Here is an 18,279-nt window from a genome sequence, read left to right on the forward strand (position 1 = left end):
TGAATCTGGGCCCCAGTGCTTTAGTATTTTGTGTGGTACCTTTTTTATACCACCCGTATTTTGAATTGTTTTGTTTGTTTTTAGATTTTTATTTAAAACTGGAGTGTTTTTTGTATTTTCTTAATCCAGATGCATTTTACAGGGGATTAAAGTCTCAAAAAATGGTTTTCTCTGGGAATCCAGAGCTTAGATGTAACTGTAAAAAAACAACAACTGGGTTCTGCTGTGTTGTTGCCCACAGCAATCCTAGGAAGTATAGAAATACATTTCACTCACCTGCTCTGAACCTGATGTATAAAAAGTTGCCTCTTATAGCTTATCTCAACAAAGGTTTTGCTTCTGGCATCATCAAGAGATTTCTCAGTTCGTGTTCTTAGCTACTGTCATGCTCTAAGAATGTATTGTTGAATTGGTTGTAATATAAAAGGCATGCTTATACTTTAGGGGTCTTGTGAAACTGGCACATTTTTCTTTAGGGAGATTTTTTTGCTTTTGTTGATAAGCTGTTATATTTTACCAAGGCAAGGCAATACTTTTTTCTTTTGTATTTGGATAGAGTTGTGAGGGGAATTAAGGAGTTTGTTTGTTGTGGTCCTATTAGGGGCATTTACTCTTTGTTATTGCCCTGATACCAATTTAGCAGAGACTGAACCCGAGGGAAAATTCAAAATTTTGAGTTGCCAACAGAACAGGAGTAAAGAGAAAATTGAGACTTGTTCCTGTGACAACTGTCTGATAGGGAAATTTGTTTTTATTTCAAAATATCCTCTCAGTTTGAGTGTACAGAACAAAGCAAGATGGGTAATCTCACTGAGACACAAATCGTAAAAAACTGATGATGATTTGAACACTCTCCTACTCTATCCAAAATGGTGAAAAAAAGATTTGGCTTTGGACTCATGGTAACTCTAAATAATGATGAATAGGTACATTATAAAGGCAATTATAATTATGCAGCTGCAAATGTTTGGCTGTTTCTCTCTAAATAACATATATTGTTTTCCACACAAAGGAAACTAAATTTTTCTTTGGTTCCTTGTTGCCTTATGCGAAATTGTTTTGATGTATATAAGTAGAACAAGGGGAGAGTGGGGGAAAATGGAGTAGTGGCTGAGGTTACCCCTATATAATCCCCACTCAAAGGGGGGTTTCCTGGACTATCTCGGTACTAGTAACAATAATTAACAATATGAAATACAAAGGATTAATTTATTTATAAAAAACAGGTATACAATTAACATATTAAAATCAAAAGACAAAAAACACTCAAGGATTGCACAAGAGACATATGTAGTTGTCGAATTAATAGATTGGTTCTCCTGAGGAAGCGGGTAACCGCGAAAATAGTCGAGACTCCGACCAATCTATAGAGCAAATAATACAATAAAAGCATGTAAACAGACTAATTTAGTTAAAATAAAGGTACAGCAAACAATCTACAAATACGTAAAATTAGGTAGCATACCCGATAAATGGACAAACAATGTGTGGGCAATGGTACGTTGTTATTCTTTTTTAGCATATTCTTTACATGAAGCCATACTCCCAATTTTTGCATATCAATTATTTTCAATTATGACCTATTATTTGCTGTTCCTTGGCGCAAAAGGGAAACGTTGGCAGGAAAAAAAAAATACAAATAAACTTTCAGAATGTAATTGATTTTCTAAAGTTATTGTAAACTTTTCCAGTTTTAATTCCCTTTATACAGTGAATTAAAAAAAGCAAATGGCTACACAGTCTATTTATTAGACCAAGGTTTGATGCCTAATAGAACTATTACTATGCAATTGCTGTTGCACTGCATACACAGTGAGAATATTGGACAAATGATCATATTTTTTTTTATTTTATATTTGCATGCTTGTCTTATATCAAAAATTAAGAGGTTGGTAAAGTTAGGAAATTTCTCGTAAGACAGAATACAACTTCAGAATTGATGTAATGTATTGTATTCTTTAGTTTCCGAGGATGCGTGGTCTTGCTCTTACAATTTTTTTCCAGATACATACTGTAATGATTAAATGAAGATCATGCGTTCTTTTATCGTATGATCGCTTAGAAAGTGGTATTTTTTGTTTGATTTTCTGATTGTGTGTACTAGGTTTTAGGGCTTGTCCACACCATTGTCCATTGAGCTGCATTTTTGAGCACACCATATGAGCACATAGAAAACATTTGATTTCTATTTGCTCTAGTCACACCATACATGTGCAATGTTGTGCACAAAAACACAGCTCAACAGACATGGGCAGGCTTTTAAGACAGGTGTGTGCAAAGCTGAAACTGGAAACAATTGTGTCCTTAGTGGCCATGCAGCATATTAGAGGTGTTTGAACCATAGGAATGGTTAAAAAGAATAACAAATGTTTTGGCAGCTAAAACAATTCACATACATGTATTTCCAATGACGTGTTTTCTCGGAGCTCTGCTTTATTTCTTGTACTTGTAAAAGACAACTTATCCTAGGCACAATTCAAGCCTCAGTGAGTGGATCACCAGGGTGAAAATTCTAATTTTACTGTTGCTTTTCAGAGCCCAAGTCCACTACTAGATCTAATCATCCAGAAAGAGCAAACGGCCAAAAAGGACGTGGATGATACACAAGCAGCTGTGAGGCAGCATCTGCAGAAAGAGCTGATGGTGTTTTTTAACACGCTAATGCTCTGTTTAACTTCAGTTACTGATCGGTAAGTGCCAACTTGCATTTTAAGTCCAGATTTTGACTATGCCGAATTAGTCACGATGGACTTTAAGGATATTTGACTTCTTCTGCTGATTTATGCACCATTAAGATTGAACATTTTTCTTTGCTTACTTGTTTGTTTTTCTCTAAGCATTAATTTGACCATTGTTTTTTTTGGGTGACCCTTGTCTTCTCTCTTTTAGATTTTTATTCTTTAATTATGAAGCTTGAAAATATAATGATTCTCCCATGTCCAATAAGTCCAGTATTGAGTAGGGATGAGCTTTATGTTCGACACGAACATTGGCTGTTCGCCTGTTCGCTGAACAGTAAACAATTTGGGGTGTTCGTGGCAAATTCGAAAAGCCGCAGACCACCCTGTAAAAGTCTATGGGAGAAATCTAAAGTGCTAATTGTAAAGGTTAATATGCAAGTTATTGTCATAAAAACAGTTTGGGGACCTGGGTCCTGCCCCACGGGACATGTATCAATGCAAAATTTTAAAACTGTCATTTTTTTGTGAGCAGTGATTTTAATAATGCTTAAAGTGGAGCAATAAAAGTGAAATATTCCTTAAAATTTCATACCTGAAATAGGAACAAAAAATTTTGCGCTAACCAGAAAAAAATGAAGAAAAAGTATGTAGATATGTTAATAACGAAGGCAGCAATAAACAGTGCATATACACATAGATATCATAGAAAAAGAAAAAACTGTGCCAACCCTAGCCAGCTATGAGACTGGAAAAATGTTCAATAAAAATTTAAAACATAAAATCAAATGTTAAAAAATTAAAAAATAACTAGTAAATGAATTTGTCACAAATAAATGTCCAAATAAGAAAAAACACAAAATATGCAGCAGGAAACTGTATAACTCGATTCTGATGACACCAGAATGTCAGCATGAGGAAAGGAGTGCCAATAACCTACTTCTATTTACATCCCTGATCAGCTGTGATTGGACTAAGCCAGGCATGTCCAAAGTCCGGCCCGGGGGCCAATTGTGGCCCCCCTGGTGATTTAATATGGCCCCCCTGGGGATTTGGATATATATAGCCATTGCAGCCTCACATGTGCCCTGTGCCCTGGGGGCACAAAAGATATATACCGTATTTATCATATTGCATAAAGAGAATCTCCTGTTTACTCGGCGGCGTCTGTAATAGGAAGTCCCGTTTCCTGGGGTGCCATTGGATGACTGTTCTGTTTATCGCCTGAGCTCATCTCTTCACCACACACAGCCACAAAGGCAAGAGAATTCTTGTTGGGCAGTGTATTAGTGATCGGACGAACACACTTGGATCAAATTTTAAATGTTCAAAGAATGTCAGGCAAAATGGTCGGCCCTCGAGCATGTTCACTTCATCAAATGTGGCCCTCTTTGAAAAAAGTTTAGACACCCCTGGACTAAGCTGATCACATGGTAAAGAGCCGCTGATTGGCACTTTACCTCAATCTGTGATCAACAGTGTCCTCCATGCGATCAGATTCCCATGCGGACCATAAAAAGGGTCCTGCACCTTTTTGGTCTGAATGCGATGCAAATTCAGCCATACAAACTGTGTGGCTGAATTTGCATCACCCAGACATCACATGTGATGTGCACAGCAATGCGGTGTGAATCGCATGTGATCTCTGTCATTGTACAAGTGTGAACCCAGCCTGAGTGATTTAGCTATCTTTTGCCACTGTATGTCAGCCTGGGCACTGGGTCTTTTAATTTATAATGTTTTTTAAGTAATATTGCGCTCAGGTAGTGGAGATCTCTCTTCCTCTTTCTTTTCTCATTTGTTCTGCTGGTGGGAACTGTCCCAGATCCTGTGTGAGGGGGAGACTGCTGACACTGCCAGCCTTATGAACTGTTTATGTTTTATGGGCTTTCCTTATGGATTCATTATTCCCAGTATAATATGTTGCTTTGTTTGTGTTTATATGGGTTGAATTTGTGAGCTAAACCGTTTTACGCCTGGGTGTGCACTTTACATAGCTGACTACATTAGGGTCGTGAATGTAGTTTTTTTTTATTTTCAAATTCTCTGGCTGTGTTGTCTTACACATTTTTTATGTTTTTCTTGAAGCACACGTCTAGCTCTTTTATCCTTCTTTGCAGACATACACGTCCTGCAGCTCATTATAGGCGTGTTAATGATTTCATTTTTCACTAGACTGTTTTGTTGATAATCCAGAACATATTAAGTTCTGTATAGAAATATGAAAGCCAAAAACGTTATTAGAAATAAAGAGCTAATTGTCGGTTATTACAGTGTGGAATAATTAATCCTCTTAGCGTTAATAGTTGAATGCATGCTGCTAAGGAGTCTAAGACATATCTGTTTCTGCAGAGCAATATAAGCTAACAGCAAATCTAATGATAAAATGGCTTTGCGTGGATACCGGCTGTTCTCGTTTTCACTTCACTCTTAATGGGAATTTTCATGGTTGATATGTTTTCGAATGGTAATTAACCTTTAATGAATGCGGTATCAAAAATTAAGTTCATCTATCCGCATAGAACCTAAAAGGTCCATTACCTTAGTTCTTAGCTTCTTCATTCACTTAGGGAGTTAAGGAAGAGTAGAGCTTGTTCTTGTTCTTAAAATAGTCATTTTCCACTTTAAACTGCGACCACTTAGAAATTAAACAAGGGGCACCTCCAATACTAAGGGAGGCAACATGAGTGCCATGAGGTTACACTTTTTGCCTACACGAACTACAAAAGCCATCCTTCACAGTGGTACTTAAATATTATATTTTTTAGTAAAAGTCATTCTAGAAAAAAAAAAAACAGAATTAATAAGCAAGGTGCATGTCTATATATATATATATATATATATATATATATATATATATATATATATATATATATATATATATATATATATATAGGTTGTTGGGTAAAACTGATATAAAAATATACCGTGTTATGAATGTACTGGTATGTTAGATTTGCGTAAAGTCAGCATATTGCAAATGGCAATTTATCACAGGAAGTTTTTTTTAAGATGTTTACAAGAAGTAAGGGCCAGATCCACAAATAGCGGGCGTAACTTAACTTTTCCCATTTAAGTTACACTGCCGCAAATTGTCCAAGTTAGTGCCCGATCCACAAAGCACTTGCCTAGAAATTTGCAGCTGTGTAACTTAAATCTGTCCGGCGCAAGGCGTGCCCAATCTAATGGGGCGAGTCCCATTTAAATTAGGCGCGCTCCTGATGCGATTTTCCCGACGTGCTTTGCACGGTTTTACGTTGCCCCGAGTTTTGAGAATCGCGACTGGTGTAAAAGTAAAAAAAAGAGTTGCGGCGGGGAAAAAAAAATGGAAAAAAAATTTGACAGCGACGTGGGAAAGAAGGGTCTACTTTTACATGGTGTACTAAGTTTACACTTTGTAAAAGCAGCCCTAATTTTGCGACGGCAAACTAACACTTACGGAAAAAAAAACGAAGGGAAAAAGCTTTGTGGATCTCCGTAAGTGCTAATTTGCATACCCGACGCGGAATTTCGACGAGAAATGCCCCCAGCGGCGGCCGAGGTACTGCATCCTAAGATCTGACAGTGTAAAACAATTACACCTGCTGGATCTTAGGAATATCTATGCGTAACTGATTCTATGAATCAGCCGCATAGATAGAAACAGGGATACGACGGCGTATCAGTAGATACGCCTGCGTATCCCTTTTGTGGATCTGGCCCTAAAAGTTTAGACAAAATATGAAAAAATTGTGGGGCTGCCTATAGTGACCTTTCTAAAATGGTTCCTACCCTGCCGTCCTGCTAATTTTGTCTTTACTAATTTCTAATATAGAGCTTAGCGGTAGATTGTCTAGAGAGATTTTGGACTATTGTAACAGGGTACTGGAATTCGATTTGATGCAAACTGGGTATGATCCAATTGTGATGCCTTGTGGGTCAGGTTATCAAGCAAGAAACTGAGAAAATCTGGCACCTGTCTAATGCAAATGTAGACAAGGCACTTTTTGCTGTGTGCCAGGATTACTAAATCTCCCTATATAGAAGACATATCACCAGTTCAAGAATATGTACTTTTTTTTTATTTCATGTAATAATGTTACTGAAACTGTATACATTTAAACCTTTCAACAGAGGTGAGATGACAGATGTCCAATCCGGTTGTTTTCAACAAGGTCAATCTCATATCTTTGGAGAAAGACCACCATCCCAATCTTGTAGAAAACCTGTGACAGACCCTCCTGCTCCCCTCCCCTTCCCTGATATATGAGACATTCAGTCTGAGTTGCCATCTAAAATGCCTGCATGCTAACCCAACTTTGTCTGTCAATGCTGCTGAAAAGGTATAAGGCTTTTTTGTGGATTAAATATTTACTAATTATTATTTGCTACGTATGAACATTTTAACCCTTTAATGACTAAGGGCCAGATCCACAGACAAAGTACGCCGGCGTATCTACTGATACACCGGTGTACTTTCAAATTTCCCGCGTCGTATCGTTGTTTTGAATCCTCAAAACAAGATACGGCGGCTTCTGGGTTAGATCCGACAGGTGTACGTCTTCGTACGCCTTTCGGATCTAAGATGCAATACTTCAGCGTCCTCTGGGTGGCGTTTTCCGTGTCGGGTATGCAAATTAGCGATTTACGACGATCCACGAATGTACGCGCGGCCGTCGCATTTTCAAACGTCGTCTGTAGTCGGCTTTTTCCGGCATGCGCACCCTAGACGCAGGCGCACTGAGAATGCAGGTTTCGTGAATCGCTAATGTCGGCTTAGACGGCTCCCGCGCGCATGTGCAGAGTGACGGCTTCGCCGCTCCGGCCAATCACAGCGCCAGAGCGGCGGTACCCGCAAGTGACCTTTCCCGGAGACATGTCCGCGGCCAGAGGGGGAGACGAGGACGGCTTCGGGGGCTTCGATCTAAGGTAAGTAATTCATAATGCGCTAGTATGCTAGTTATACTAGCTCATTATGCCTTTGTCTTGCAGGGTTTTTTTTTTATTGTTTTGAGGGTTTACAACTGCTTTAATGGGTTTGTAAAGGATTTTTTTTTTTTTTTAATAGCTTCCTTTACCTTAATGCAGTGCTGTTTTCATGTCCTCATTGTTCGTTTTTGCTCTCAAGTTGCTGTAATTCTTCTATGATCTCCACACTTCCTGGTTGTCTATTTCCTGATAACCACAGTGCTGGGAGCTTTCTCTCTTTGGTCACTAATCAAGGAGGTGTAATTACTGTGTGTCTAAAACCCCTCAGCACCAATCAGCACCAGGGAGACATTTTCCCGATGCTCAGCTGCAGGGATCGTGAAATGTCTCCCTGGCTGTTATTAGCGCAGCGCCGTGCTCACTTCCTGGCGGGCTCTGCACGTGTTCTATGCGAACACGCCGGAGCTCATCCTTAGTCTATAGCTGGCTTTATTTTAACAAAATAGACATATAAAACACACTTTTTTTAAAAATAAAATCATGCCAAACCACTGCAGCGTGTTATATCCTGCTCTTTAAAAATGGTTTATATATAAAATACAGTACAAAATAAAAAGTTACAACCACAGTGCAACCATCCCTTTATTTTCCACGGTATAGAGCGTTTTTTTTCCCCACATGTTAAATTATCAAGGCACATGCTTAGTTTCCTACATTTCACAGATAACAATCCTCCACTGCTTTCCTTCACATATATAAAATATAGATGGTTCTTGTATTTTCACTCCAGCCCTTTAATGTTCCTAGCAGTTTGTCAAGCTGCCAGGGCTATGATAGGCATGTCTTGGATTTTCCCTCATCAGGATTCAGTCTTTAGCATGGATAGTTGCCGCTTCCTATATTTTTCAGAGTGCTTTAAAGAATACTATATTTTAAAGCAGGATGGCTGATTATCTAAGGTGCTTATTTAAGGAGATCTCTGCTATGTATAAGACATTTCCATGACAGATGTCACACTTATTATGTTCCAACACAGAGCCGCTGCCAAGTATAGCGTAGATTGTACTGTTCTTTTTATCTGATGATTCTGAATTAGGTAGATTGGGCAGGCTTGCAGTTGAATGGAAAATGCACAACAGTGGCAGGAATTTGAAGAAGGTTTTTGTTGAAATTGCATGATGAAGAGAAACAGAAAATATGTAATTATTAATTTCCTTGCTTGACCTTCCTGCCTATAAGCCGAGGCTTGACGACAGTCATTTTATTGGTTTAATGATTACCTAAAAACACCTGGCAAGGTGAAGACAGGACATCTTGCCTTCAAGAACTGTATACTTCAGTGAAGGATTTTCTTTTTATAAATTCAGGCTTTTAGATCATCTGACTCTGTGTAATGCAGCTGTCAGCAGGCCCAGCCGTATGCAACATCGTTATAAATCGAAGCTTCTGGGGACCCTTTTGAATACTCGCGTCAACAACTCTACACCAAACTTTCTGCTGTTACAAGGGACCTCACACTTCTTATATGATTTTCAATTTAGACAACACTATAGGAGTGAGGTTGCTTGGCTTTATCATTACCGTCAAGGAGGCTGGTATGGAAATGTAGGCAGGGAAGTATCTCCAACAGTTCTAGAAAGTGTTTGATTCAACTATTATTATTATACACGATTTATATAGCGCCAACAGTTTACGCAGAGCTTTACAATGTAGAGGGGGGGCCGCACAATTACAGTACAGTTCAATACAAAAGCTACAGGAGGGCCCTGCTCATGGGGCTTACATTATAAAGGGAGGGGTGGTGGTACAAAAAGTAATAGCTGCAGAAAATGTTTTGATGGGGGTGGCTTGGGGACAGTTGTTAGGTGGGTGTGTGATAGGCTTCCCTGAATAGTTTTCAGGGATCTCCTAAAAGTGGACAGGGTAGGGGGTGATCGGACATACCAGGACAGAGAGTTCCAGAGGATGGGAGAGGCTCTAGAGAAGTCCTGAAGGCGAGCATGGGAGGAGGTAACAAGGGAGCTAAAGAGCAGGAGGTCCTGGGAGGAGCTAAGAGAACGATTTGGGCAATATCTGCAGATGAGGTTGGTGATGTAGATGGGGGCGATGTTGTGAATGGCCTTGTATGTTGTGGTTAGCATTTTGAATTCTACATGGTGGGGTAGGGGAAGCCAGTGAAGGGATTGGCAGAGAAGAGCAGCAGTCACAGATCTGTTAGTGAGGTGTATTAGTCGCAGAAGCAGCAGCAGAATTCATAATAGACATAATAGACATTTAAAACATTTTTCTAACATTACATTGTGCATACTTCCAACATTTACAGTATGCTAATTTTTTCTTTTTTTTTGCTTTACATACCGTCTTATAGCTATTTTCCACCCGGCTTCCGGGTTCTCACTCCCGCGGGAGTAGGCGTTCCTGTAAGGAGGCGTAGTGTCATGTGGGACTTCGCTCAGATGATTGACGTCTTGACAAAACCTTCCCCCCCGGCGGATAAGGCGTGTCATGAGTTTCCGAAAGAAGCCGAACTGCGAGTCGGCTCTATACTGCGCCTGCGCACTGCCTAGGAGCTTGTAGAGCTGACTGCGCAGGCGCCGTATAGAGGCGACTCGCAGTTCGGCTTCTTTCGGAAACTTGTGACGCGTCTTATCCGCCGGGGGGGAAAGATTTTGTCAAGACGTCAATCATCTGGGCGAAGTCCCACATGACACTACGCCTCTTCATAGGAACGCCTACTCCCGCTGGAGTGAGAACCCGGAAGTCGGGTGTAAAATAACTATAAGACGGTATGTACAGCAAAAAAATAAAATCAGCATACTGTAAATGTTGGAAGTATGCACAATGTAATGTTAGAAAAATGTTTTTAGGGTGAAACTCCACTTTAAGTTCTTTGTTGCAAATGGGCTTTAGCCCAGGTTCACACTGGGCTGCAGGAGTGAAGCCGTGCGAGTTCAGCTGAACTTGCACGATTTCACTCCCGCGGGCAGTCCCGATTTCGGCCGTGATTTCAGAGACATCTGTGCAGGTTTCTGCACAGATGTCAATGTAAATCACGGCCCGAAATCGCAAAAAGTAGTACAGGAACTACTTTTTGAAATTGGTGCAGCGCCGCAGATGCGGCGTCGCACCGATTAGGACGGTGCCATTGCCGGCAAATGCTGCCGCTTTGAGATGCGATTTGACATGACATGACATGACATGACAGGCCTTAGTGAATCTTTCCAGAACCTTGTATTTTATTTTCCCTACTTCTAAATATAGATATAGGTAAATATATATATATATATATATATATATATATATATATATATATATATATATATATATACACCAAATAGCACTTTAATCGATGGCCTTTAACCACTTGGGATCCGCCTGCCGTCAATTGACGGCTACAGTGCAGATCCCAATTTCCAAACCGCCGTCAATTGACGGCCGCCCCTTAGGGCGGTCCCCGCGCGCGCTCCAGAGCGCGCAGCGGGGAAAATCTGTGTTGGCCGTGTCCCTCGGACACAGCCAATTACAGATCGCCGCAAACGGCCAATCAGAGTGGCCGTTCGCGAGGCGATCTGTGCGGCCAATGAGAGAGGATCTCATATGTAAACATATGAGATCATCTCTCATTGCCGTTTTACACAGAGACAGCGGTGCTGTCTCTGGAGAGGAGACGGATCTGTGTCCCTTGTACATAGGGACATAGATCGGTCACCCCCCCAGTCACCCCCCCTCCACCTACAGTTAGAACACTAAGCAGGGATACATTTAACCCCTTCCTCACCCCCTAGTGTTAACCCCTTCAATGCCAGTCACATTTATACTGTAATTAGTGCATATTTATAGCACTGATCGCAGTATAAATGTGAATGGCGCCAAAAATGTGTCCGATGTGTCCGCCATAACGTCGCAGTCCATTAAAAATCGCAGATCGCCGCCATTTCTAGTAAAAAAAATAATTAAAAATAAATAATTCTGTCCCCTATTTTGTAAGCGCTATAACTTTTGCGCAAACCAGTCGCTTATTGCGTTTTTTTTTTTTTTTTTACCAAAAATATGTAGAAGAATACGTATCGGCCTAAACTGAGAAAAAAAAATGTTATTTTTTTTTTAAATTGGGATATTTATTATAGCAAGAAGTAAAAAATATTGTATTTTTTTCAAAATTGTCTCACTTTTTTGTTTATAGCGCAAAAAATAAAAACCGCACAGGCGATCAAATACCACCAAAAGAAAGCTCTACTTGTGGGGAAAAAAGGACGTCAATTTTGTTTGGGAGCCACGTCGCACGACCGCGCAATTGTTAGTTAAAGCGATGCAGTGCCGAAAGCTGAAATTTCACCTGGGCAGGAGGGGGGTATATGTGCCCAGTAAGCAAGTGGTTAATTCATGTATTGTGTTTTGGAACATAAGAGTAAATTGTCAGTAGTGGAAGGATCTTTACAAACCTGCAATTGTATCACATTAAGAGATATTGTGCGTTGACAAACATGAAAGTTATGCCAGCTGCATAATTTTTTTTATAACAGACATTACAATTTTGGCATCTGATTTGTTTGTTGCCAGGGAACTGGCTTGAATACCGATCTCTTCATAGACCGATAAACATACATTTTTGTTTAGTAATTAATGCGTTGCTCTGTGTCGGGTTTTGAATGGCAATTGAAAATATATATTTATGTGTTTACAGAAAAAATTATTTGCGGATATGTTTAGCTTGGCTTGTTAATTATTCACTGGTCATAAAGTCTACACACCCCTGTTAAAATGTTAGGTTTCTGTGATGTAAAAATAAAATAGACAGATAAATCAAATTTCAGAACTTTTTCCATGTTTAATGTGACCTATAAACTGTACAACTCATTTGAAACTAAAATCTTTTTTTTTTTTTTTTTTTTTTGGGGGGGGGGGGGGGGGTAAAACTAAAAAACTAAAATAATGTGGTTGAATAAGTGTGCATAATTAACTACTTGTGAAAAATATAAATCGCGCTACCTCTAAACCATGTGAAACAAATATTTGAATCACAAAACACAAAACTATGTGATATAAATCATAAACTATGTGGTGTATGATGGCATATATAAATCACCAATATAGCAAAAAACATGAGAGGTTGATAGCCACTAGAGGGCACTATATAGCACTTTCAAGTCCCTCAATAACAGTGAAACAGTGATAAATGAATATCAATTTTTTTTAGATCATATCATTAGATCAATAAATATTAGCCAAACATAAAAATATATATAGACATATAAATAAAACAAATATTGTATCAATAAAGTCCATACATGTTTAACACATGAAATGCCAAAAGCCTCTGCTCTGTGCCAAATTCCAAAATCAGTTGAAAATGTGTCCAAAGAAAAGTGTGTGGGTGTAAACACACCGCTCCCGGTCCTGTCAGGGGGAGAAACTACTGTTCGCTGTTCATATAATTATACAAAATACCGCAGTTTGGATTTAGTTCATTTGTTCTAGTAGGTCTTTCTTGACATTTTCTTGGTTGCATGTTACTGCAAAAGCCATGGTCCACAGAGAACTTTCAAGGCATCAGAGGGATCTCATTGTTAAAAGGTATCAGTCAGGAGAAGGGTACAAAAGAATTTCCAAGCCATTAGATATACCGTGGAACAAGTGGAGAAAATATGGCATAACGGTGGCATTACTGAGAACGGGATGTCCCTCCAAAATGTATGAAAAGGTGAGAAGAAAACTGGTGAGGGAGACTGCCAAGAGGCCTATGGTCTGATGAAACCAAGATTGAACTTTTCGCCCATAATTCCAAAAAATATGTTTGGCGCAAAAACAACACTGCACATCACTAAAAGAACATCATACCTACCGTGAAGCATGATGGTGGTAGCATCATGCTTTGGGGCTGTTTTTCTTCAGCTGGAACAGGGACTTAGTCAAGGTAGAGGGGATTATGAACAGTTCCAAATACCAGTCCATATTGGCACAAAACCTTCAGGCATCTGCTAGAAAGCTGAACATGAAGAAGAACTTCATCTTTCTGCATGGTAAAAGACCAAAGCATACATCCAAATCAACAAGGAATGGCTTCACCAGAAGAAGAATAACATTTTGGAATGGCCCATCCAGAGCCCAGACCTGAACCCCATTGAAAATCTGTGGGGTGTTATGAAGACCACTATGAAGAAGTTGCCCTTGCAATCTGACAGATTTGGTGTGTTTTTGCAAAGAAGAGTGGGCAAATATTGCCAAGTCAAGATGTGCCATGCTGATAGACTCATACCCAAAAAGACTGAGTGCTAAAATCAAAAGGTGCGTCAACAAAGTATTAGATTAATAGTTTAGTTTAATATGCAACCATTATTATTATTATTATTATTATTATTTTTTACTCTACCTAAAAAATTTCAGTCTGTTGTTCAACTGAGTTGTACAGTTTATAGGTCACATTAAAGGTGGAAAGTTCTGAAATGATTTATCTTTGTCTCATTTTTTTAAATCACAGAAACATGACATTTAACAGGAAAAAAGAGAAGGTGGTCACCATCTCAATAAAATCAATGTATTGGCCACATCCCTAAAATAATGAACCAGAAAAATTGCTCCCCCTGGAGTGGGACTTTAGTAGGCCAAACACTGATGTACAGTATGTAAAACATGTTTTAATGAAAAATAGTATACATGATTACAAATAGATGTAAAAAACATGCATCAAAAACAAAGTGTGCATGTGTATGACAAATATACATATACAATACAAAACAGCACATAAAACAATGACTATCAAGACTCTCCTAAAAAGGTAGTTCCCTAGTACCCAACGTGTTTCTGGTGTTTAGCCGTCATCAGGGGTCACAGATAGGTAGCAGTGTGGTCACAGTTCTTTTTAGCTCAATTAGAGTGATCTCATATGACAAATCTCATGGGTATAAAATGTGAAAGTGGAGTTGCATCTGAGTGTCAGTCCAACCCTGATTAGAAAGGATCAAAGCAACTACTGTAGTTGAAATAGTGAGCAGTGGCGTCCAGGCCCAACGGTGTGGTATAAGACAATGTAAGCTCAGCAAGTGAGAATCTAGAGGCACCTTAGATGAGGGAAAATGCCATCTTTGCAGACCAATCTGTACATGCAGTAGTTGGTTTGATCCTTTCTAATCAGGGTTGGCCTGACACTCAGATGCAACTCCACGTTCACATTTTATACCCATGAGGCCACTCTTTTTGAGCTAAAAAGAACTGTGACCACTCTGCTCCCTATCTGTGACCCCTGATAATGTCTAAACACCAGAAACACGTCGGATACTAGGGAACTACCTTTTTAGGAGGGTCTTGATAGTCATTGTTTTATATGTGCTGTTTTGTATTGTATATGTATATTTGTCATACACATGCACACTTTGTTTTTGATGCATGTTTTTTACATCTATTTATAATCATGTATACTATTTTTTATTAAAACATCTTTTACATACATCAGTGTTTGGCCTACTAAAGTCCCACTCCAGGGGGAGTAATTTTTCTTGACGTTTTAACAGGGGTGTGTAGACTTTTTATATTCACTGTATGTTGGCCAACTTTTCTTAAAGGACAACTTTTTTTTACTATGTATAACTATGCCTGCGTGTCATGCTGATAGGTCTGTCACCATTGTTACATAGTTGGTAAGGTTCGAGCAAGAAATCGGTCCATCCAGTTCAACGTTTCTGGGAAAGCTGTTTAGGGGAGGATTCCAGTATCTGTCCAATGCAGTGGCGTAGCGTGGGTTGCCAGTGCCTGGGGCGAGGCAAGTAATTTGTGCCTCCCTGACCCATGGACTTACCTCTTTTCAGATAGCTCCAATCTGGTCACATGATCCACTGTGTGAGACAGCGGTGACTGTAGGGAAGAGGAGAGTGTGCTTGATAATGACTGGTAAAGCCTGGAGTGGTGACATTATGCATATGTTCCTATGTTCCATCTGTTGTTGGTGCTCCCTTCTCTCCACACTTGTGACAGCGCCCCTCTAAATTTTGCGCCCGGGGCGGTGGCCCCCCTGGCACCCCCACGCTACGCCACTGGTTCAATGTAATGCAGATTTATTAGGGGTGCCCAGTTCAGAGACACCAAAAAGACTTGCATGCACTTTATTTTGTAGAATACTGTACCTTGATATTGCAATGGAATTATGAGTATTTTATCCGAAGGCAGCACTAGACAATATTTGTGTTGCTTTTGGTTTTGGAAAAAGCTTGAATCTGTCATATTTTCTTTTCTTTTTACACTGATACCCATACTGAGTTCTGGACTTTCAAGTAATGTCATTTACATTGACAATGTTAATAGACACTTTTTTTTTTTAACCACCTGTATAACTAGGAACAGAATAATTACTATTAAAGTGGTTGTAAATGCTTACATATAACTGGCTTCAGGTTATACACATAGATTAAACAAATTCCCCTACATATGCTGTACCTGTTTATCTGCAGTCTTCGCTTCTATACAGCTGTTTAGAGTGCCAAATTTATGAAGCTTTTCTGAGATGTCAGAAAAAAGGGGTGGAGAGTTGAAATTACACTCTGCAGAGCTCAATAAGGAGACCTCTGTCAGCTGATTAGAGGGAAGGGACTGTCTATCAGCTCCCCTGTCACTTTTTTTTCTCTTGGTGTCAGAAAAATTTGTCCGAAGGGAGTCATGCTGGTAGCTGGGTAACAACGCAGCAGACAGAAATTACACTTAAAAGGAGAAGTATGGGTTTTATTTTATGTTTTTAAATCGTACTTTGCTTGATGCAGCATCAGTCCGATGCTGCATCTGTCCCCCGCCAATCTAACACTGCTGATCGCTAGGTTCTCACAGCTCTGTGAGCAAAGAGCTGATGACTGTCAGTCACCGCTGTCTGCTCTGCCATCTCCTCACTCACTGGAGCGCTGGGCTGTGGAGAGTGTGGGAGCAGCTGGCTCAGGATCTCAGTGGCTATGGTTTCTGCTATCTTACCCAGGCCTGGACCTGCTCTGTGACATCAGCCGACAGCGGGCTTCAGCCTGCTGTCTACTGAGAACGGGTCACAGGGCTGCAGAAGGAACTGCACTCCTGTGTTTCACAGGAGAACTACAGCTAAATGAGCTGCTTCTTTAATTGAGACAAGTATACACTATAGGGTGATATTATTTATATTTCATGTCTGAGGTTTACAATCACTCTTAACGCAGGGTTCCGGGCATAATTTTTTGTTTTTGCAAGCTAAAATTAATCACATTAAATAGTCCCTAAAACATATTAATAGCTCCCCAGTCATTCCATAAATCATTGCAAACACTTGCCTTATATCCTCCAGCTTATGTTGTGGCCGTATCCATCAATTGAAAAAGAAGATGGCAACAGAGAGATAAGATCATCACTGGGCTGCTCGTATTTTCACTGTCCAGTCGCAGGCTGGGACAGGTCCAGGATGATCTTGGCTCAGAGGAAGTGGGTTAAATGTTGCTGGCATCTAGTAGCAGAAAAAATACTACTGGGGAAATCTGGTGTAAAGCCGAATAAAGCAGCAAAAGCTGGTTTTATTTTCTTTTTCTAACAAACCAACAACTTTTATCTTACCTTTGGCTGGCATGTTGCTTTAAATATTTAAACTCCCTCATATTGCTTGTGCTTCAATTAAATTACTATGGAAGGTGAAAGTTAAATCTGTTGGAGAATATGACATATAGAGCTGCAGCACAAAATAAAATATATGGTTGCTTCAAAAACCTTGGAGAAAGGAAAAACTGGAACAACTGTGAAGATGTATCATTGTTTTAAATAATCGGGGATGAAACCTAATCAGCTACTGATGGCAACAGCTCCATATTTTTAAAATTTTTTATGCATGAAAAAAACTAGCCATTTTGTTTCTCTTCTACAGTAAAAGAACCTTCCATTATTGTCCAACCATAACTCATCTCATGTACTTTTAATCTGACAGGAAGTGCATGGCTCTTGCCGGAACAGTCAGAGCACAGCTAGCCCTGCGTTTGCTCGATTGTTTGAAAGTGTCAGACGCTCCCCATTTCTATGGTCTTCCATCTTTAGCCAGAACTCTGAAAGGCATGGTCCATGTCACATCCTTGCCAGGATGGAGCTCACATTGCCCTACGACAGAGACCGCCACCATCTGTGTGAAGTTACTGACCAGCCTTCTTGAGGTAAGAGAGCATTTATGACCAGATCACTGTTTGTCATTGTCCTGGAAGACAGAGTTTTTTTGTATCAGTTTTCAGATAGTGTAGAAATAAGGTCAATTCAAATTAAAGTTGAAATTGTTTTATTTAAAATTTTAAAGTAAGTACAGTTGTATGTACTTTTTTTTTTTTTTTTTGAAAGACTGGGGAAACCATTTGCGCAGCAGTTTTTCAAACACAATACACTTTTTTGAATTTCAGATACTTTTTTGAATTGTTTTTTAAATTTTAATGCTAAACCTTCACGGTACATCCTATATAAAGGATGTTATGCTGAGTAAATAGATGCCAACATGTCACGCTCGTGCAACTGTGACAAATAATGTAATTTTTACTATCCATTGGCGATGCTTTAAAAGCCATTGTAGGTTACCACTTTAGATTTACCTAAGAGGTCTGGTGCTAGAATTACTGCCAATGCGTGCAGGATTAACACGTGATTTCATCTTTGCTCGCCATTCATTATTATTTTGTTTTTACACTGTTGCTTTAATTTTATTTTTATCACTTTTTTTTTGCTG

The 18,279-nt window shown here is 39.5% G+C and overlaps 1 protein-coding gene across 1 annotated transcript in view; it reads left to right on the plus strand.

Annotated features, from left to right (window-relative positions):
- RTTN (rotatin) overlaps positions 1–18,279 on the plus strand; it is a 329,764-nt gene that overhangs the window by 165,607 nt on the left and 145,878 nt on the right. The window contains exons 28-29 of the mRNA XM_040353902.1: positions 2,536–2,690; positions 17,503–17,722. Of these exons, the coding sequence (XP_040209836.1) occupies positions 2,536–2,690; positions 17,503–17,722 (375 nt within the window). The remainder of the gene's footprint in view (positions 1–2,535; positions 2,691–17,502; positions 17,723–18,279) is intronic.

This window comes from Rana temporaria, chromosome 5 (genome assembly GCF_905171775.1).
Source record: "Rana temporaria chromosome 5, aRanTem1.1, whole genome shotgun sequence".
In the NCBI taxonomy this organism is placed as follows: domain Eukaryota; kingdom Metazoa; phylum Chordata; class Amphibia; order Anura; family Ranidae; genus Rana; species Rana temporaria.